We start from the raw sequence: 23724 nt of genomic DNA on the forward strand, positions 1-23724 counted from the left end.
ATTTAATTATTTTATAAAATGAAGAAATTTATTGGTTAAATGAATGTAATAAATCTTAATTGATGGATAAAATAATTTTATTAATTTTTCATGATGTTAGCATAAAATTGAGCAGGTAAAGCTGTTACAAAGTATAAAATAAATAAATAAATGCTTTTTAAGAGTTAAAATCTATAAAACAAAAAATGAAGTAGAATTTTACTTTTTGGCACATTTACGCATTCGTTTGGTCATTATTTGACGATTATTTATGTTTCTATTAAAGAAATCTGTTAAAAAATGTCCTCTCATAACGATGAAATTATTAATTATTTTAATCATAAACTGTTTACAATGTTTTTCGCACCCAACAACAGGTAAATCATTTATGGTCGAAATTTTTTGTAAAATTTGAAACATAGTATTAGCAGTAAAGTTTTTGGTGCCTACTACTGTTAATACTTGATTTTCTAATTGTCTAATTAACAAAAATAAAGTTTCACTCGGAAAAATTAAGTTTCCATCACTCATTTCTTCTATCATTCTATCACGATCGGTTGGATTTGTAGAAGTTAACATTTCCGTACAATCTAAACACTTAGTGAAACGACTTACTTTTCTTGCCATGAATCCAGCGATATATGCGACGACATAATTACTAGTATGTGTAATATCGTAATCGTGATCAAAAATTACATCATCATCAACACTCTCGTTATGGTTACAATTATAATTATTGCTACTTTCATTATTATAATAATAATTATTATTATTATTATTATTACCATCTTCATCATCAATATCATCGGCATCATCATTTGTGTTATTTATATATCTAGCCGTGTTTGTATTATTAATAATATCGGCACCTTTATTATGATCATCAGCATTATCACTATTATAATCACTACTATTATTAAGATCACAATTATTATTAAGATCACAATCATTATTATTATTATTATTATTATTATTATTATTATTTGAAGAGTTTACGGTTTTCGGTTCAATATAACACTTGTCTGAAGTTTTAATACTGTCATCACTATCGCTAGTTGAATCATCGACCCAGTGCTCGAAAGGTAAATATCCAGTATCAGATTTTTCGTAGTTGGAACTTCGATGTACAGTGGCAATACCATTTTCGACAATTGAATCAATTTTTTGGAGCCAAATTTGTTTATTAGAGTTAGATGCAGCTAATGATTCTTTTGTTTGCATTAATGAGGATAGTAATTCACCACCAGTTACGTTAGAGCCTCTTGGGGGTGTAGCTAGAGAATAACTACAGAGAAGTGTGAAGACTTGACCAAAAAGAATTGGGTCCGGGTGGTCATTACATCCGCAAGCTGACCTCATGATACCAAAGAATTTCTACAATGTAAAAAAAATATATAAAAAAGCTATGTGATAAAAATAATTATACATCGCATATATATTAATTGAAAAGAAAGAAGATCATGATTAAATTGACAATCTCACCTCCAAAGCATCTTGATTTAAACGTGATGTCATGAGATAATTAAAATTACACTTATCATACAAGAACTTTGATAATTCTAGAGTGGTTCCTAACGTAATTTTAAAGCCAGTTAACGTACTAGTTGTGATAGGAAAATCAAATTCTTCTACGAAATCTTCAGTATTCTCCACGTTAGACTTTTTCTTGTTACGTTTCTTTTTAAGTTTCTCTTCATTAGCTTTCTTTTCCCAATCACGAAGATACTGGTCGAAATCAATAATGGCCTATAAAATAAATTAATGAAATATAAATGAATAATGTAAAATTTTTTTGCAGACATTGCATTGAAGAAGAGGAAGATATAAATTTTATTGTGTGAATTATAAATGTAGTAGTACTTGATATCTAAAAATGTGAATGGGATACCAAAACCTAGATATAAATTGTGTTTTTATACATTAACATATGTTTATATGATACGTGAGATAGAAGATATGATAATATGTATTAACATTAAGGGAATTGATTTTAACACATTAATTTTTATTATTACTTACACTTAATTTTTTGCAGTTTAGTGATTTTTAACTTTCCGCTAAGAAAATCGAAAATTTTCAAAAATCGGGAAGTAATTTTTATTTTGATCCAGCCTTAGTATGCTGATGTCAAAAGACTGGAATTATGAAATTACTAAAAATTTATTAAGTATTAGTTTAAATACCTTTCTCATCGGACAATCAGCATTTTGCCGTAAACCATTTTCAGGTGTTCGAGAGCTCATTGCTTTTATTAAATTATCCACTTTCGCCATGAAAGCAATAGTTGGTTCACAATCGTGGAGTTCATAATTATCATTTTTGTAAATCGACATTGCTACTCTTAACTGACGCGAAAATAACTGAAAACCATAAAATAAAAAGAATACTTTTCATCCTTAACAATATGTTTATAATAAGGAAAAAAATATATTCCAAATTTCAAGGTTGACATAAAGTAAATGCACCAGTTGTTGAGCGGTCACCAATTAGTCGACCCGCCATAAACCGGTAAAAAATAACTGGCGTACAATTGGAGAGTAAGTGCATTTCATTATTAATTTAGTGATATTAACTGACATAATATAAAATATTTTAGTTTTATTATGTTAATTAAAGATCAGATTCCAACTTTTACGGAAAAATACAGTAAAATTATCAGTTTAAATATTATTTTAAGACCGGTCAACTATTCAATCCGTCAGAATCGGTCAGAAGCCCATAAACCAGTAAAAAATTTATTCGGTCATTTATTAGACCCTCTGATTTTATCACAATCTAATTAATGACTATAAAATGTATATTTATAATTAATATAATACTTAAAATCTTTTTTGATTATTAAATTTTATTTTGTTCTAATTTTTTTAGTGAACGGTTATATCGAGGAACGAATTGTTAGAAGAAAAAATTGCTAAACAATTAAAGAAAAAAAAAGTTGCAAGCTAGTAAAAAATATATTTTTAAATAAATAAGCTTAAGCTTTAATTGAAAAAAAGAAGAATAGAAAAATTTCAAGTGAATCAGAAGAATTATCGTCATCAAAAGGAATTAATACAATTTTGTTAATTCTTGGTAAATACATCTCGGCAATCATATCTCAGACAATAATATCTCGTGTGTTTTGGCCTTTTTTTAGCATAAACACACCCACAAAACATGTTAAAAGGGCGCAACACGATTACGGGCGTTTGTGTTGGCCTATTTTCGAGCATGTTATTTCTGAGATATAAAGAGGGGTAGCCAATTATTATTAATTCTATATTATTATTAGTAATATTATAATTAAGCAGTAAAATTTTTGGAAGCCTAGAAAGTCCTGAAAAAAAGATATTAAATATTTATATATTTTTGCCTTTACCATTGATCCTTATGGAAAACCAAAGACTTTATTTTATTTCACAAAACTGGACGTTCAGATTCTTATAAAAATTAAGACAACGAGAGAAAATAACATCTACAACATATTTAATAACAATCAGTATGATTTCCGAGAATATCAAAATATTTATTAATAAAAAACATTCAAAATTTATCACTGTCTCTCTTTCTCCAACGTGATTTAGTATAGGGAGTACTACCTTAATAAGTTAATAGTTTTTTATAGCTTAGTATAGAAAAAAAAAACCTTAATCGGTCAATAATTGGTGCATTTACCCTAGTTCAACATAATAATTTCCAAAATACCTGCGTTGCAAGTAACACATTCATTTTTTGAAATCCCTCCGGTTTCAAATGACTTGGAGATAATTTGAAACCTATTTTCATATTCATTTTTCCATACGCTTCAAGCTTCAGGAGTACTTCCCAATGGAGCATTTTAACAATACCATCAGGAGTCTGAAAAGCATTTTATATTAGTACATATCTATATCATTTTAAAATTTTTGAATTACCCAAAAACACGGAAGTTTAATTATTCCATTTCTAAAATTTTTCAACAAATGGCAGAAGTCGGATGCAAACCATAACCTTCTATTAGCATCGTAAGGATGCTCACAACTGAATTTTTGGTCATCTATTCCAAATATTTTCCAGGCACCTCTATTCCATTGTGCAGCATCAGTAGTCACACAGTCAACTTGAAGACCAGCTTTTTCAAGCAGCAGTATGCATTCTGTTATTAGCTTATGTAAAATATCACTGGTAACAGAATTCTTACTTAAAGAGCTTCCAACGACTTGTACCCAGTCGCCTTGAAACGGCTGAAACATGAATACAAGAGCATGGTCAGCTCTTGTATTTAAGTACTTTTGTGGTGTATGATCTCCTAAGTCGACAAAACCATCAAATTTCATCGTTCGCGAATTTAATTTCACCCCTTCACTCAAGGCTACTTCATCAATAAGAAATGTACCTAATGAAAAAACGTAATAACAATATTAAAATAATAACAATAAATGAAAAAAATTATTTAGCATAAAAAAAGCTAGTAGAGACAAACTACTTGAGAAATTCCAAGATAAAAAAAAATAAATAAATAAGCATAAACTTAAAGCCAATTACGAAACTGTTGGTTCTCTAAAGATTAGGGTGTGCAAAAAATCAACTAATTTTTTTTTTTTCAAAAGTTTTTGAAATTTCGTTAGAAGATACCACAATTTAAAATTCAGTTAAAATTTGAGCTCTTAATATCAATATTTATAGGTCGCGAACTGAATTTTTCGATTTTTCGTTTAATTCATACGGAAAAAAAAGTTCCAGAAAGTTTGGATTTTCATTTCTCTTGATTGAACCAACTTTGCCGAACAAACAACTAATATTTTTATAGGAAATTGAACGCTGATTAAAAAAGGTTTCTTATTTTTCGATAAATTCAATCTTTCGAAAGTGGTTTTTTTGAAATGACTTTTTAAACGGCTTTACCGATCAATTTCAAAAACTAATCAGCTCTTAACATTAGAAAACCACGTCGATTGCCGCCACTCCAGTCAAAATCGGTTGATTCGTTCGTGAGTTATCGTTGACGAAAGAAAACCGAAAAAAGTTATTTTTCGGAGTTACTCCGAAATTTCTAGTTTGACCAATTGAAACTTAGAGATTCTTTATGATGCTCAAAAAACTTTTTGCACACCCTAATAAACATAAATAAAGCCATTGAAAATTAGTATAATCGACTATTTCATATTGTTAGTAACTACTGCTAATTATAAAATGTTAATTTTACTGCAGAAGCGTGATCAAAATTTGGACAATGATACCCCTTTTAGAATAAGTTTCCATACGTGAAGCTCTGTACGCAAGTGTCTCAAAAATAGCTTTCGGGAAACCAAACGCGCTATCTAATTTTTGAATGTAAGAATTCAATGTATCCTTACATGGAAGCGGTAAAATTTGTCTTTCTCTCAGACGATCATACAACGCGGAGTTTTTGATTCGCATTAGTAGACATTCATACACCCATTCGACATCATATCTTCTTAGCTTGGAGTTTTTTAATTTAGCACAATCAAAACAAGCTCGTACTGCTTTTTGTTGAACTTCAGGTAAATCAGCTATCGCTTTTTCAATTACTTCAGTTTCAACAGCAGCGCATTTCAACTTTTGCTCATCTATCAATTGAGATAACTCTATGTTCTTTACATAAGAAGCAATGAAAAAAATAGAAACATTATTAAAATACTACGATCAATAATTTTGTACAAATACAACCTTTCGCTGCAGGCGTGCGGATTTTCGCTTCTGCAATTTCAATTGCTGTTTCAAATTATTACATTGCAATTTCAAGTCCTTAGTAGATTTATTTTGACGATTTTGTAGTTGGCGTCTCAAAACACGACAAGACTGGCATCGAATAATACCTTGATAGTGTTGATGCTTCTCATCAGTTAATATATTTACACAGCTTAAAGAACATCTATAAAAAAAAAACCGTTATTATTCACCGATTTATGTTTCATTCGTAAGTGAATCAATATTAAAAATTTAGTAGCGCAAAATATTAGTGATAATTTTTAAGAGTTTTATTTTGAATAGTTTCATAATCCTTCATCATAAAAAAAGTTAGTTAAAATTATTACCTTTCAGAATCAAATCCTGTACCATCACAAAAAACACTGCTTTGTAACTGTTTCAATAAGTCCCAAAAATCTTCAACTATCAACAGATCAAATGATATCCCAGTTGATTTATTGGTTTTTATGTTTGTTAACTAATTATTTAAAAAAATTTTTATTTTAGAATGTAAATTCAAGTATACCGAAAAATAATTACTAAGGGCTAAAATAATTTACCGTAATATTAAACTCCTCATCAATTTTAACGTGAAATTTTAACGAAAGAGATTTAGGATCTGCATAAAATAAATAAACTTTATGACAATCCTTTACGTCACTGGCCCAGCTCCATTTTTCAGGTAACATTTTAGTTCTTAAAATTTCGATTAATTCCATAATAGTTAATTTTATTAAAGTATCTTCTGTACTTAAATTTTCACTTAGAGAATCGGGTGGAAGCTACACAACAATACAATAAAATAATTAAAAAACAGTGAAGTAGTGACAGTAAATTCATCTCAAAGACGCAATTACTCACCTCGTAATTAAGATTAGGAGTACTGGCGGAAGTATCTTGGTGACTCACTTCTACATGAAAATCTAGAGAACCAACAAGAGTTTCATCTTTAGAAGTCCTTGGAGGTGAATTTTCAAGCGTTGAAACATTCTAGAATTGATAAATATATATTTCATTCTTATGGCGTATATTTCATCGATTGAGCAAATTATAGATATTTTAGAACCGTCATAGTACTTACATTATTAGGATTCGACGGTAAATCACTGCGTTCTAAAGACGTATTATTTTTAATTATTGTTGGAATTGCATTTGGTTTTAATGTATACTTTTTTCGGTCAGATACAAAAATATCACTATTAAATAATTCTACGGTATCTCTTTTAATAATATCATCATTTGAAAAATGTAATTCACAAATAAACTTATTGGCAGTTAAGTCTTGATTTAACCCTGAGCTCCATTTCCTTAATTTTTCAGGATCCTTTGAAAAATATAAGAAAGTTTTCATAACCCTATACTTTATCATATTATGAGTGACACATGATAAATAAATTTATTTTAATCTAAATAATAAATAAATACACTTGTTATAAATTATGAAATAAAAATTTTAAGGTTACCTTTGGAATTTTGAATAAAGAAATCTGACGCAGATTGCAATCATTATTTTTTTTACGCGCATTTTTTCTCCCACTTTCACAACTAAGCACTGAACAAGTTTTCACCATTTTTTAATCAAAATGTAATTTTATAACGTAAAAAAACAAATAATATACACTAAATAATTTTTTAATTTATCACTTTTAATGAAAAAACAATACTACATAGTCATGTGTGGTCATGCGCATTAAAAACCTCAAGCGGATCTCCACAACACCACTGCTATCTGGTGACCAAATATAAACTAAAATCTTTACACGGATACGGGGACGCTATAACAGCTGAAAACCCTATCCCGATCGTCCTCCTTCTATCTAGCCTTCGTGAATTAGACCTGAAAATTGGCCAGGTCTAATTATATATAATCATATATAAGTTATATATAATCATATATGAGTTATATATAATCATATATAAGTTATGTATAATTTTATATACTCATATATAACTACATGTAACAACATTAAATGATATATCATTACCCCTAATTAAATATGTGGTTATTTTTAGGGATATAATATTTGATTTGGTCGTACCTAATCCTCTAAACCAAAAAAAAATCATTACAGATGATTTTACAGCTATAACTCCGACGCGGTCACCCATCCAATTACTAACCACGCTCAATGCTGCTTAACTTTGATGATCCCAGTGCGTCTTGAAATTCCCGGCTGCTATGCTGCCGTCTTATAAGTATTAATGATTCTATAAAGTACATAACGTATCAAATCAATTTATCAGAAATATAATATAAAAATTAATTTTATATTAAATTTTGATACTCTTGATTTGCTTATTTCATTGAATCTCATTATAACAACATATTTATTCGAATAATGATTTTATTATTAAACAGTAGCAGGGCAAACCAAGACATCCTATAGGAAGTGCAATAAATTTTTGATTTTATAACTATTTAAGCGTAATGTTAAACATCATTTTGCACTTTAAGTGATATCCAAAAAAATGTTTGCTTACGTCTGACTATGCATGAACCTATGTATAATTATATATCAACTTATATATAATTTAATAATACATGATAATCTATAAAAGGCTAATTATGTTAGCCAAGTTTGATCACATCCAATTATATATGGACCCGTATATAATCATCTGATTATATACAGATTCATATTAGTCAAGTATGAGTTAGGTATAATATAGCCCTTGATGACTCAGGTCTAATCAGATCTAATTATATATAGATTTATATATAGCTCTAGATAACTCAGATCAAATTAGATCTAATCATATATAGACTTATATAAAATATACATATAATATATTAGTCTATATATAATTATATATATTTTATATAAAAATTTATATATAATCATATATAGCCCTATATAACTCAGTACTAATCAGATCTAATTATATATAGATTTATATATAATCATATATAGACCTAGATACCTTAGATCTAATTAGATCTAATCATATATAGACTTATATAAAATATACATATAATATATCAGTCTATATATGATTATGTATATTTTATATAAAAATTTATATATAATCATATATAATTCTATATATTTAATATATAATCATATATAAATATATATGATTAGGCAAAATAATTTTTTCCCGGGAGGTCTAAACACAGCTGATTTCAAAAGCGGAACTGAAAATTCCAATTTTAAAAGGTCCATCAAGGAAGTTACATTTTGGCACACCCTAGTATACATAGACATATAAATATATGTATGTAAAAGTACTCAATTAAATTATTATTTATATTTAATTACCAAGCATTAATAATGTATTTATGCTAATGCATTTCGATTTTACATATTCACGAGTTCTATTAGAAGATTTAAATCAGCTTTTAATTAAATGAAACTTTTGTTATTATTGCATACTTATTACTTTTTATTCTTTAAGTGGTACCCATCAAAAACTTAATTAAACTTCTAAAAGAAGAAGATATTCACTAGTTTATATCACTAAAAATATTAACAGTCACTCGTGGGAAACAATTAAAAATCAAAAATTTTTCAATTTAATCCTGTGATTTTTTTAACTATTGAAGCAGCTGAGGTACCTGAGTGACTTTAACGCCAACTGAACTAACTTAATTCAATGTTCAGTTAAAATATATGATGAAACAAATTTTTTTTCATAATAAATCGCCATTCATCCGTAAAAATAATCCTGATCGATTAATGCAGCGTGTTTACCAGGGCCGTAAATTCACAAATTGTGAATTAAAACTTTATAAGACCTTTTAATTGTATTTGTGAAGCGTGGATTTATCATGATATTTTTTACTGATGAATAAGTTTCATTCTCAGTACATTTTTCTCTATTTATAAACAATGCCAGAGCTATAAGTCCACTTTTACTAACATTAGCAAGAGAATCGGTATCAGTAAATGTTAATTTGTCATCAGCTTCTTTGTATTTTGTACAATTTGAGCATCACCAAGTGTATAAGCATTCAGGCTGCGCATCATATATCCGAACGGTAAGAACAGATCAATTAATCTAAATATTCTGAAGATGATAAAACAAATGCTCCTAGCACTGATACGTGAATGCTAAACTTAGAAATACAATCTAGCTTACAATTAGACAATTTTTTAGATTTAATAGTTAATGCGAGATTTAAATTGGCACCTGCCGAGTTACTTTATGGTCAAATATATAAATAATTAATTTTCTTGATAGCTCATGTAAAAAAAAATAATAATTGCCTAATAATAACATTCAATAAATATAAATTTATCGTTTAAAATAGGAATAAATAAATTACATGACAAAATGTTATATTAAAATATCGATTTAATAAAATAATAAACTTTAAAAATTCTAAATTATGGTTTTAAGAGAATATATATCAAAATAACAATGTTTGATAAAACTTTGATTGTTACAACGATGAGATATATAATTAAAAATTGTTTATTATATTAAATTCTATCTTATATGATTCAATAGAATTGCACTTGAGTACAGAATACTGGGAACATACTACCTAAAGATTTAAAAAAATAATTAGTAATTCAATCAATCCTAGTGTAAATAGCAGCGTTTGGTACTATCTCTTTTCCAGGTTGAACAGGTTGTATATTGGAAGCAGTATCATCGTGTAATCTCCAGTCATCGTTATATCTTCTACAGTATGCTACAAAATGCCCATTGACAATTTCAATGATTCCTCTCAACCTATAAATAAAAATACAAATCATATCTTTCGTGTACAATTATTTTAATGGTAAATAATGTTGATATAAATCAATAATTGATACTTACATGTAATTTTTGTTATTCAATTGTATAACTGATGGAAAAGTTATTAATTTACATTTTAAAGGATTCTTTTGATACATTCTAATATCTAATTCAATGCAAATGCATTTATTAAATAAAAGAGAACGGTCAATCATATTCAGCTTACACTTTGTGCATCGTATTTTGCTGTCAAATGAGTGAATTGATTGTTGTAGTTGACCGAATCCGTTTTCCCATATCATTTTATAGTTCACTTGAACCATTGGAATAGGAATTCGATATACTTCACATAATTTGCAAGTGCAACTAATACACGCACTTGAAGGAAAACATTTTTGCCAAATTTCATTGACGCTTGACCACATGTTCAGTTGTCTGACATATAAAGGAGATATATTACTTTTGTCTTCAATTCTTTCTTTAAATAGTGTAGCTAATAGGGTGGTTCTTTTTTGATATAGTACATCAGTCGCTCCTATATTACAAAACTGACTAATAAATTTCATTGTTGGATTTGCATTCGTGTCCATATATAATAAAAATTTTGGATCATCTTTTCCAGCTGTTGCTAATATTTGTGTTATTGAGTCAAAAGCGCAAGTGTTACTCAGTAAAATAGAAATTCCATTTACTGCAAAAGGTTTGTATCCATTTTTAAGAAGTTGTTTTGTTTTATTTTTTTTTATTTTAGTTGACGTAGTCAGGTTCGCGTTCTGATATTTTACATCTGGTTTAGGTTGAAAGTGGAAACCTTTTTTGTAATTTTTTAAAGCATCTGTCGTATTTTTATTTTCTGTTCCATCGAAAGTTTGTAACGGCGGGGCGGACGAAGGATATTCAATTTTATTTTCAGGTATATTAGATGTTTTAATAACTTCTTTTGGCTGTGCTTGTTTTAAATTTTTTGGTAAGACTTGCTTTTTTTTTCTAAATAAAGGCGTAAATGGCGGCTCAACGTTCTCTTGGTCATTTAAAGAGGAGCAATAATCATGGTCAGAAATTCTACCCTTATTTCTCCAATTATCGTATGAAATAGTATCAGAATCATTAAACAAATCAGTAAGTGTGCTTTTGGTAACTTTAATATAATCTGATTTTTTAATCACATTTTTTTCTTCACCGTCTTTATCCGTAATTTCAGGCAAAGACTCTTTCTGGACTTTATCGTCATTAACAACAATGTCTGAAAGTATTCCTTCATTGAGATCTTCTTTTACATCATCTTTTTTAATATTAGCAGCAGAATCACATTCATCCTGAAGATTATCGTTATTATCAACGAAACAGTCATTATCTGAACCTTCAATTAATGTTTTCGCAGTTTCGTCTTTTTCATAATTAGCAGCAGTATTATTTTTGTCATTAGATGTATTGTTATTATCAACGCAAGAGTCATTATCTGAACCTTCAATTAATGTTTTCGCAGTTTCGTCTTTTTCATAATTAGCAGCAGTATTATTTTTGTCATTAGATGTATTGTTATTATCAACGTTCAATTTACTATCTAAATCTTGATTAAGCACTGTATTTAAATTATTATTGTTATCATCAGCAGCAGACTTAGGATTTTTTTTTAAATCGTTATTATTATCAGATTTAAAAATATCGTCTAAATCACTTTGTTCCTTGGCTTTAATTAAGTTTGAATGTAACTCTGCTGAACTACCATTATACTCTTGATATTCGGATTTTAAAAAAACATCAGCGCGTATAAGGTTATTCCAGTCTTTTAAACTTCTTTGTTTCTTATCGCCAAAAAACTGTTCAATATAGCTGGTTGTAGCATGTTCAGCTTCGTGGGGTAAACAAGATGCTGTCCAAATAGGAAACTCATATGCTCTAGCTAAAAATTCGTCAATAAATTCTTTACAATAATATGCACCGACAATCGACCCTAATATTTTAAGGTCGAGTGCTGAATTATATAGATCATTAATAAATATTTTTATTGGACTAAGTTGAGTTACGTAATCACTGTGATCACCATTTTCTTCAAGATTTTTTTCTTCGGGGATTGTGTCATCAATTTCATCCGGTTCTAAGTCTTTGACAAGTTCAGTAAGATCTCGTGATGCGATGATTGATTGTAATTCAAGTCTAGCATGCTTAACACTTTCGCCAGTAACTGCAATAATCGAGTCCTCGCGTTCGTTCAAAGCAACTATACAAACCAGACGAAATATCATCTCGAATTGTTTGACAGTTTGACAATCAATCATGAGAGCAATACAATGCATGTAAAATGATTTTACAAGAGAATTTTTTAGATTTTTGATACATTTCCACCTACTAATCATATGGATAAAATGGGCAACGTCCAAACGGATATACGTAAAAATCGCTGGTCTTGTCGAATGAGAAGAGTCTCCGATTGCTCGTAAAAACATGGTATCTATGTAAACCTTTATAGATTGATCATTTAATGTAAAAGAAAGAGCATTAATTAAAGCTCTAGAGCTGTCGCAGTTAGCCTCTTTTGGTTTTGGTGCCCCCATGGTGAACCACTGTTTTAGCCACCATATTAGCATTTGCGTACTTTGGCTCTTTGTAAGTAATTGATGCACTGAGTGAGATTTATTTTTATAATTAATAACAATTGCATAAAAAAATACATGACCAGATTTACGTCCGTTTGAATGAATTATTGGTTTTACAATACTGCCAGTACCATCAATTACTATTTTAGAAGAAGCATTAGTAAGCTTACAGTAACGTTTGTATGAGATCAATTGGTTAGGAGTGCTGTAGATCACATAAAATTTATCTTTTTTCACATCCTGAATAAATCCTGGATAAAGAGGATTATATCTCATGTCTTCTATAGTGCTAACAACATCACGTCCGTCTCCTGGTTTCACTCCTAATTTTTGATGAAGATATTCATTCTTACATTGTCGTATAATATTTTGTTTCGGAAGTATTGGGGGAAGACGTTTATTATCCTGGCCATACATTTGCGCTTGACGTTTAGTGTAATTACCAACTCCTTCATTCAACGCTTTCTCTCCAATTATCATTCGTTGAAACTTTCGTGTAGGTCTATGCACATTTTCATGAGGCTGTCCGAAAGTATCTTTTGTCCTTATACGCAATTCACAAGGAAAATCACAAGGTTATTTGTCTAAAAATGCGAGAATTGTATTTCCGCATAATTTGCTTTGACATCGTCCTCGAATAGTTAAGTAATGAATGCTACCTTCATCAGTATATATTTTAGCATTTTTAAAAACAAATGCACAAGGTAAGTATGTAAATGCATAAATTTTTTCTGCTAACATACTAGTCCATTTAAATCTTTCTAAGACGTCATATTTTCTTTTTTTATACATTATTGGTTCTTTTTCATGTAATATCTCAAAGAGTTCTTTGTCAATAGGAAGTAAGATAGTTTCTGTTCCTGAAGCTTCCCATTCACTGCCACTTGAATTTGAGTCATTTTCACTTTCTGTTTCAGACGTATTCGTGTCTTCTTGAGTCATATTTAACGAACTTACACTGGCAACACCGACTTCTTCTCGAGCTTTTGACAATATTTTTCTTCGATCTTCTCTTACTTCTCTGTATACATCTCTTGGACCCCATTTGCCATCTAACCTCTGACTCATTTCTGTCCATATTTCTGAACTTTTCACTGGAAAATTATTATCCTTGAAATTACCCAACAATATGAATTCTTTTAATACTTCTGTTGCTTCATCCACTGACACTTTTGGTTTTCTTGGCATGTTAACAAATCTAAAAAAAAAAAATATTTTCATAAACAACAATTCTACAATAATTAGTTTTTATTAAAAAAATTACCGTAATAATGGCCTAATTATTAAAATAAAATCTTGAAATAATAGTATAAGAAAATTTTCGATAAATAACCCGTAAATGATTTACACTGATATTGTAAACAAATAAGTAAGTTAAATTTATATATTATATCAAATTTTAAATATTTAATAACGATTTTAAAAAAATTTTTTAAAAGAATTTTAGAACACAACAAATAACGAGCTTTTTTTAACTAACACATATACACGTTCAGTCATAAACTGTGTAACACGATCTACATAGCCCAAGTACCTCGACGCTGATCGTCGATTGTTATTGAATCAGTGACGTATCACTTAAAAAATAATTTTATTTTAAATAGAAATTTAATAATATTATTTCAATATAATAATAATTAATTTATTTATTTATTAATGTTACCAATTGTTGGTATTTGTTGAATATTAAATATCTATTTTAATTTTTAATATTATAAAAATAAAGTTAGCCGTCATCTACAGATTTTTAGGATTTTTTTTTGAAAAAATTATTACAAAACAATTTTATTCGTAAAGAACTTCAAAAAATATAAGTGCAATTTTTAAAAAATATTTTTTTTTCTAATTTAAAAAAAAAAAAAAAAAAAAAAAAAAAAAATTAAAAACGTCGGTTAACTTTAGTATTATAGTAAAATTTTAATATTTTTTATGTAAACATTTATAATTAATTAAATAATAAATTTCACGGATTATTTGTAGAACGTACACTCAGTATTACAAAATCTAGATTTCTGTTATCGCTTTCATTCTATTGTTATTTTTGTTTGGCTCAATATTTTAAAAATCAAAAAAATTTTTGATTAAATTATTTTATTCATTTTAGAATAAATTAAAAATAATAAAAACTGAAATGTTGTTTTATTTATAACCTCATTGATTTACATCAATGTAAGAGACGATATCAATTAAGGTAAAAGTCCCAGTTACTCACACTGGCAGTTGTTTGACATTTGCAATTTTATTCTAATTAAAAAAATAAAATTTTCTCACAAACCAATTATCTTAAAATTTATTATTCAAAAATTATAGTTATTAATTAATAGAGTCGATTTATTTTTTTTAATTAAAATAAAATTGCAAGTGTCAATAACTGGGTCTTTTACCTTAGACAAAACTTAATCTTTTTAAAAAAAACTATCTACTATATGTATATTATAAATTTTAATACATTTATTAATTTATTTCATGCTATAAAATTTAAATTGATACTTTAATTTTTATTATAAACATAAAAGTACATTCCAAAAATTCGAAAATTGCTTAAGAAAGTAATTTATGTAAGTCTTTTGATTTAAAAAATTTCTAATTAAATCAACCTATGCATAGATACAAACCTATGTTAATATATTAGAATAGAAATATACTTTATTGATATTATAACGAATTTATCATTATATAAATACCGAAAGTGACAAAAAAATATTTACCATTTTCTGACCAAGAAGTCAACTCAGTCATATTAAATGCACTGCTAGCAGGACTACCTAGAAATTTCATAAATATTTCGGATTAATTTTAATTTTTTATTTTAGATTATTTGATATTCGATACAATACTTATTGTTTTTTTTAACAATAACGGCATTGATTTTCATTACTTACCAGATTTGATTTCTTCTTGATGACAAATATTCAATTCACGGAAATACTTCATTATTAAAATTCCTTGTGTATAATATGATATATGCTGATTTTAGCGCCAATGGCTTTTGTTCGTGTACTGAATTCCAGTATTGACAGTAACAACAATTCCATTATTACATTGTTGATAAATTAGCTCATACTAATTTCAGGGACCATCACTTACAAAATATTCATCCAACAGATTCAAATAATTTTTCTGTTTGGAGAGAGTATGGTGGTAACAGCGTCCAAGGATGGATCAACGAAGCATTTTACAATTTACACTCGAATGAGAGTATAGTCTGCTACGAGGTATTAGCAAAAGCTGACCTAATCGGTGTAAGACCAGTATTTACAGGTTTATTGTGTGACAAATTTAACTGCGGGCTGGTGACTGTCAATGCATGCAGTTTATTAGCGTTCAATATTTGGTGAATTGGAGTAGGCATTGATACAGGCATTGATATTTAAAGCCTATGTGTGCTCACACATGTAAGGGTGATTTGATTACTTGATTGCTGACGAACTTTTTTACGCTAGACTCTTAAGCATGCTTAAGCTAAAGTAAGATTTTTGTATCACTTTACGTAAGTAAATATTTAATCTACAGTTGTTTTACTTCAAATGAATTTGTACGCAATACTACTCTAGTGTCACTAGTCGGTGCACGACTAGCCGAAGCAGTAAATTTTCATTCATCACCTTCAATATGAATAGTAACACTAAGCTGCGAAATCATTGTCACTTTCATAAATGTATTTCACCTCGAGAAATATAAATATTTTAATTATTTATTTAAAAAAAAATATTTTAAATAAAAAATATTTTTTAGTTTTCCAGTAGAATCCTCAAGTTTATATTTTATGTCACTCTGCCTTTCTTAACAATATGCTTGCAAATCCTTACGCAGTAACCAATACTTAATAATTCGTTGTACAAGTTTAATAAAATATGCAGCTATTGGATGCTCAACATAATGTTTTCTTTGTAAATAGTCAAACCAAACCCCTCCGTGAGCCACTAACAATTAATTGCTTTCTAGTTTATTGTTACAACACGTAACGTACATATCAAATTTAGCAACCTGAATGACCCATTAATGACCAACACCCTCTGGTATTGTTTCATATTTTTTTTCTGTCACGCCTCATCCATTTCGCGTTTCCGCTAAGAAACACCGTCTATACGTCTCCATATTTTTTATCTAAATTCATTTACTATGTAATAATTCAACCATAATGAACCTGAAATAAAATAAAATCCATAATTAGTATTCAATTTATTAATATATTTTCATTATCACAGATAAACAAATTATAAAAACATACTCTTTTTATCCGGCAGAACCTCTAGTTTCTTCATTTGATTCTTTTCAATCTGTTCCTTTAATTTTTTTTTTCTGGTAATGGGTTTGAATTACGATCTATTGATGAATTTTTTTAACAATCATCAGATTTTATTCTTAAATCATTTTCCATTTGCGTGTTGTAACAATCCACGACCATACTTAAATGTTTATGATGCTCATCAATTTTAGTAACAGATTCTTTTATGAGTATTGCGTGAGCGTGTCTCTTTTCTGCTAAATTGTCAGTCAGTTATAATGATAATTTTACTCGATGTCTTGTTTTCTGTAAGCAAGTAAATATGTGTATTAAATATGTGTAGTAAATACTATATTCTTCATTCATGTTTCAAATATCAGTAATATAAACATAAAATAATGATAAATATTTAATAAGAGTCATTATTATTAATATTTTCTTAATCGTTTGTTTTAAAGTATAAAATTAAAAAAACAATTAAGTGAATAGCTACTTAATTACTGTTTAAACTATTATATAGTATTATAGATACTCATAAATGAAAAATTACAAAATATAAATTAACATTTACTTTTGATGCACCATTGGAATTGGTTATGTCCTTGAAGAAGCTTTTCATTTTCGAGATAATTTTTTTGAACATTTGTATGTGTGGCTAGGTAAAATTCACCAGTTTAACGTATTCATTCTAAAACTTGTTTAGCTCTACGTATAAAAAGAACGCTATTGATAATAATGATCAAGCCGTTTTTTACGTTGCCCCGATTGTTCCAATACTTTATTCTCTTTACTTAATAATTTTTAAAAAATATTTTTAACCTTATTTTCAGATCCACCACGGGTAGTTCTACAGCTATGAAATGTCAAGCTTCTATTTGTATACTTTGAAAATATTTTTGCTGTTCGCAGTACCAGAGTCGAAGTCTTAAGAAAAACTTGCTTTTGTCCTTGATGTTTGTACGCGGTTTTGATAAACGTTGGTACTTGATTACTTTTTTCTCCGTCAAAATACCAATCTTTATCATGATGATACATACTAACATATAACATAATACACTAACGCTCCAAACTATCCAGCACAGATTTTACTTGTTGAGCTGTTTTCTAAAAATGAATGCTGGCAGTTATAATTTTATGTCGTTCTTCAGCACAAGTAACAAGTTAATGCCATTGTCTTGTCATATTTTAAGCAACTTTTCGAATACTTTTAGGATTATAATGATTATCACTCACTAATGCTTCTACTTTATACGCCACCTGAACTACTGTGTGATTTTCTGGGACTCTGAGTAATGCTAACACCATAGCTTTTCTAAAAGAACTTGAACTCTAGAAGTTGCAGTGTGTTGACCATCAGCCATATATAAGTTCTAGCTTGATCTAAAATTTCAATAATTTCAATCTTGATCCTGTTGCAATACTTAAAATGAAAATTTTGTTTATGAGCCACTCCATCATTGTGAGCACAATACCTTAAAAAAAAATTAAATAAATTATTGTAATTTAAGTATACTTTAAATAATGACCGATTATGTATTACCAATTTTGAAATAAATTCTTTACTTACTTGAAGTTTAACTTTAAAATTTGTAAATTAAATAATTAGTTTAACGTTATAATTATGGAGGGTAGAGGTACCTCTACCCTCCATAATGATCATAACCAGACCACGTATGATCAGAAAAAAAGTGGAGTAAATAAATAAAAAATATTAATGCACACACTATACGAAATAGTTTCCAATGAAGAAAAAATATGAGAGCGCACTCTTACGTCCCATTCTTTAAGCAGGAGTGAAAGAGCGGGAGTTTTTAAAAATGTATAATTAAAAATAGTCGGAGACAATTTTTATGTCATAAATCCAATAATTATTTACAGCTAATATAATTCATAAATAGATATTACAAAAACAATTATTAAAAAGCCGATCAAGAATCTGATGTTGTCTGATGAACATGTAAAAAATGTTAGTTGAGGTAATTTACATGGTCTACCATATAATTACCATTGAGTCAATTTTAGTATTCGTCGTGCTGATTTTTTATTAGAGTCGTAGAGTAGTAGAGGAGTAATTAGAGATTAAAATTATGAGATTATTTGAGCTTCATGAGAGAAGTTTGTGTTTTGATAATGAAAACAATGAAAACGGAACGGGAAAACTTTAAATTTCGCACCATGCTATGACTAGGTGCGTTGAGCGCATGCGCCAGTGATAAATTATTTATAATTGTTAATAAAAAAAATTAAATGAATAATATAAAAGCAAAAACTATAGACCAATACTGACCTAACGATAAAGAATGCAGAAATATAAAGATAAATGAGTTTCCGTTTAAATGAGATGCTAAGATGTAATTTTTTTTTTGCAAAATTTAAAAAATTATTTATAAAAAAACTATAGGTGACCTAACAAAAATGATGGTGGACCTATACAGACCTAACGTAGACCTATCGATTAAGGTCATTTTGAGTTCAAAAGTCCTTCGATGGGGTGCTAAATTTGTGCAGGTGGCTTAACCGGAATCACGGTGAGGTCAATTACTATCTTACGCAGATGTTGTCGGGACATGGGTGTTTTCGAGAGTATCTACACCGCTTTAAGCACGATGACTCTTCGGAGTGCCCGTCCTGCCCAGGAGCTGCTGAAGACGCGGAGCACGTCTTCTTTGTATGTCCTCGTTTCGATCCACAGCGTGAAGAACTGGAGAGGATCCTGAACCAGAGAATGCAACCAGATTCACTAGTAGAAGCAATGTTGTCATCAGAAGCTGCCTGGAACGCTACCAACACGTTTGCAACAGAAGTCCTTAAAGACTTGCGTTCCACCGAAAGAAAAAGAGCAAATAGCAGAAGATAGAAGGAAGATAGTTAACACCTTAGCCACCAGAAGAAAGAGCAGTAGCTAGATCCTCCCTTCACGAAGTAATGCCTGATGGCGGTTTCCATGAGGGATTAGAGGAAAGAAGGAAAAGGGGTTTAGGGTTTAGTGGGTAGGGGCGTTAGTGTCGAGTTAGTATGACGCTGCGTCGAGTCGCCACATATCCAGGCCAAACAGCTATGCCTAGAATCCGTAAAAAGGATTCCCCCCCCTACAAAAAAAAAAAAAAAACACACACACACACACACATACATAAGCATCAGTAGTTAGAGCGAGCCTAGGACGACTGATGCCTAACGTTGGTGGACCAAAGCAGAGCAGAAGACTACTGCTATCAGTAATAAGATCCGTGCTCACATATGGCATATCCATTTGGGTTGACGCATTAGAGACGCAAGAATCATGGAGAAAAGCGGGTGCAATTTATAGACAGAGTGCCCTGAGAGTTGCCAGTGCCTTCCGCACAATATCAGAAGAAGCAGTGTGCGTCATTGCCGGAACCCTAGAAGTTAAAAATCGTCCATTTATTTGGCATAGTCTAACATACATACATATGGACATAGTGACACCCTCGCAGGGATAGTCAGGAAAGCTTCCTGTGACCTTTAAACGCCGAGATCTGATGAAAACTCGATTTTTGCAAAACGAGGTAAAACCAATAACTTCCCGATTTTCAAAATCTTCGATTTTATTAGCGGGAAGTTAAAAAACCACATTCGATAAAATTTTTAAATTCCCGCTAAGAAAATTGAAAATTTTCAAAAATCGGGAAGTTGTTGGTTTTACCCCGTTTTTCGAAAATCGAGTTTTCATCGTACCTCGACGTTTGGAGGTCCTAGGAAGCTTTCCTGACTATTTTCACGATAATGTCCGTACGTCTGTATGTATGTATGTATGTATATATATGTGTGTGTGTGCGTGTGTGTGTGTGTGTTGAAACGGATGTTTTTGCTTCCCTTGGTCGCCCTTTTTTTTCTCTTTAAGGGCGCCACGGGATTTTTGGACTCAGCATCCAGAACTGGACCAGAACAGGGAGTGAAAGGTCAGGGTTGTGAGAAATTGCTGGAAGGAACCAAAATTCAAACTCAGGAATTCGTTTAACAAAATTATTTAATTATCTAATCCCTTTTACAATTGAAATAATGGCCAATATAACAATCAATAAAATTTCATAGAGTAAATTCAATCACACACAACTCTCATTCGGTTATGTTTTGCGCTGTCTAGCTGACCCTCACGTCGCTGTAGTGCCCGCTGTCCACTAGACCCTCATGCTACTCTATCGACTTCGCGCTGTCCACCGGACCTTCACGTTACTCTAATTTATTTCACGCTGTCCCCCAGACTCTCACGTCGCTGCGCTGGACCCTCACGTTACTACACCCGCTGTCCACACAGTGCACGTTGTCCCCCGGACTCTCACGTTACTACTAAGGGATCTACCCCGAAGCCAGAGGAGTATACCATGAAACCAAGGTAGTCTCTTTACTCACACACAACCACACTATATTCCTTAAATTCCAATAATAATAACGCTTGATTCCAATTTATAAATAATTTTTCAAAATATTATTTTCCTAATTAATATTTCTTAACCTCTTATTTATCATTTTCATAATTACAAATCGTAAATTCCTATTTCCTAAATTACTGTCGTCTCTTCAATTACTACAACAATAATTATCCAAATTACAATTCCAAAATATCGAGAATGAAATCCATTCATTATGTCCGAAAATTTACTAAATAAATTTTAATCTTTATTTTAGTAAAAATTAAATAAATTCCGGGAATTTAGTAAATTTAAATTCTTCCTAAATTATTTGTATTTAATCCAAATTATTTTATTGAATTCTGAGCCATTTTATTCAATCCCTTTATCAGCGGTAAATTTTACTGAATTTTATTTTCATTGTAAATGTGAAATTATGACAAATAATTATTCTATTATATTTTATTTTATGTCTCTTGAAACCTATTTTACTTGAGTTTATTTTATTTTAACCGAGCTAAGACTTTTGTTTCGACCTTGAGTGTCCTCTACTCAGTGTTCTCGCGCGGGACAAGATGGCTGATTCTCTCGCTCGGTCTTGCGTCTCTGTCGCAAGTTTTTAGTGTAATTTTTTTCTGACGAGTTTTTACAATTTTTATTTTCTACCCATTTTTCACTAAATAATTTAGATTAACAAATTCTATTGATTTTAATGATTATTTCCTGGCTCTAGATTTATTTAAATTATGACAAATATTAAATAATGCGCCAAATATTATTATATATACGGATTTCTAATGTATAGGCGTAATAACGCCATTTTACACCCTAAGCCTTATCACTCTGCTTAGTTAACTCTGCCTTATCATTGCGGCTGTGGACCGACTTGTGCCTTCTGTACCGCATTTTCCCTGATCCTCACCACTCGGCTATTGGAACAGTAACATGGGAAAACCACAGAGAAAACCCATGTTAGTACAGTCGGAGCTAGGTTAAGTCTACAGTGATTGATAAGAAACTCTTCTTTAACGACCACTGGAGCATTAGGCCCCTCTCCTAGTGTGCAGAGATCCCTCGCACTAGCCAAAGCTGACTAGAGTGGTCACCCATTCAAGTTGTTGCTTAAAATGTGTGATCGCCCAAGTCAAACGTGTGCCGCCCGGCTATCTCTGCCACTTCCAGAAGCTGGCAACGTAACGTAACGCACATATTTTAAATTATAATCACTGAAAAATATTGGTGCGTGCTGGGATCGAACCCGGGTCCCACTCTTTCGAAAAGCGAGCACCGAACCGACCAGGCCATTGCCAACTTCTTAATATAAATAATATGCCAAATAATTTATTAAAATAATTTTAGTGTAAAATAAATTTTTGTCTTAAATAATATTAATTTAGCGGTTTACTCAATTCTACTCTGCTAGCTTAAGCCAAATTATTGTCCAACGATTCTCAATAATTAAATTTTACACATGACATAAGAATCTGGAATTAATAACCCGAATTGAATTCCTGGTATTATTAACCCAGACAGGCCTATGTGTAAAATAAGTAAGGACAAAGATAAATTATTTTCCTTAACAAATTAATCAATAACCCGAAATAAGTCCTAGTATTGTTGATTAATTGTTTTATAATTTTTCTAATTTATGGTAAATTTAATTTTAATTCTTACAACTAGCGATTGTGACCGAACGCGAAATGGTGGTGACCTTCAGCCGATATGTTGCCTGGCTGACGCGGCAGACCCGAGAAATAAAATCAGACATGATATTTGTACCTGGAGTTTTCTTAATAATACTCTGTGCACTCCCTGGAAGAGCTGCAACTCTTTTTTGGCCGTGCTCGTGCAAATTTCTCCTCGGTAGATTATTCTGCTTGGCGGTGAAACTTTGGTCACCGTCACTCGTCCTCCGGATTATTTTATAAAGCCTGTGCTATGCTGTTTGATGAATTTTCGTGGCGTCCAGTGAGACTGTTCGGTCACAATGAATTTTCGGGATTTTGTCGTGCTAGTTCTTTCTTCACTCTGCCTTCCCACTCTCTCTCTCAGCGCCGGCGCTTCCCCCTTGGAGACTTACTTACTACTTATAGCTAGAGGCGCGAGTACTTCAGAGCACAGCGCCCTGGGATCCGTCGATAAACTAACTGGCGCGGGCCAGGAACCTCGTATTGATAATATAGGGACCGTAACA

At 30.3% G+C, this 23724-nt stretch overlaps 3 protein-coding genes across 7 annotated transcripts in view; 1 reads left to right on the plus strand and 2 right to left on the minus strand.

The window, feature by feature from the left end:
* Positions 1–106: 106 nt before the first annotated feature.
* On the minus strand, positions 107–7310 carry LOC123265775. 3 transcript variants are annotated; one of them, XM_044729670.1, is made up of 13 exons: positions 7113–7310; positions 6731–6973; positions 6511–6639; positions 6210–6431; positions 5997–6127; positions 5629–5833; positions 5295–5553; positions 3873–4333; positions 3664–3816; positions 2163–2339; positions 1999–2036; positions 1462–1725; positions 107–1353 (listed from the first exon to the last, which is right to left on the minus strand). In XM_044729670.1, the coding sequence occupies exons 1-11, from the start codon at positions 7218–7220 to the stop codon at positions 2016–2018; spliced, it is 2109 nt and encodes a 702-aa protein (XP_044585605.1). In that variant the 5' UTR covers positions 7221–7310; the 3' UTR covers positions 107–1353; positions 1462–1725; positions 1999–2015. The 3 variants fall into 3 exon arrangements, with proteins under 3 accessions (XP_044585605.1, XP_044585604.1, XP_044585606.1); XM_044729669.1 differs by lacking the exons at positions 107–1353; positions 1462–1725; positions 1999–2036 and having other exon boundaries at positions 2056–2339; XM_044729671.1 differs by lacking the exons at positions 107–1353; positions 1462–1725; positions 1999–2036; positions 5295–5553 and having other exon boundaries at positions 2056–2339; positions 3873–4181.
* Positions 7311–9985: 2675 nt separating this feature from the next.
* Positions 9986–18987, minus strand: LOC123265771. Of its 3 annotated transcripts, none has more exons than XM_044729661.1 (8): positions 18728–18987; positions 17732–18632; positions 17164–17466; positions 15815–17079; positions 15641–15697; positions 11869–14130; positions 10417–11763; positions 9986–10329 (listed from the first exon to the last, which is right to left on the minus strand). In XM_044729661.1, the coding sequence occupies exons 6-8, from the start codon at positions 13410–13412 to the stop codon at positions 10167–10169; spliced, it is 3054 nt and encodes a 1017-aa protein (XP_044585596.1). In that variant the 5' UTR covers positions 13413–14130; positions 15641–15697; positions 15815–17079; positions 17164–17466; positions 17732–18632; positions 18728–18987; the 3' UTR covers positions 9986–10166. The 3 variants fall into 3 exon arrangements, with proteins under 3 accessions (XP_044585596.1, XP_044585595.1, XP_044585594.1); XM_044729660.1 differs by having other exon boundaries at positions 10417–11749; positions 11855–14130; XM_044729659.1 differs by having other exon boundaries at positions 10417–14130.
* The window catches only part of LOC123266080, a 17107-nt gene continuing 9272 nt past the window's right edge, over positions 15890–23724 (plus strand). The window contains exons 1-2 of the mRNA XM_044730113.1: positions 15890–15942; positions 16006–16193. Of these exons, the coding sequence (XP_044586048.1) occupies positions 15890–15942; positions 16006–16193 (241 nt within the window). The remainder of the gene's footprint in view (positions 15943–16005; positions 16194–23724) is intronic.

This window comes from Cotesia glomerata, linkage group LG5 (assembly GCF_020080835.1).
Source record: "Cotesia glomerata isolate CgM1 linkage group LG5, MPM_Cglom_v2.3, whole genome shotgun sequence".
In the NCBI taxonomy this organism is placed as follows: domain Eukaryota; kingdom Metazoa; phylum Arthropoda; class Insecta; order Hymenoptera; family Braconidae; genus Cotesia; species Cotesia glomerata.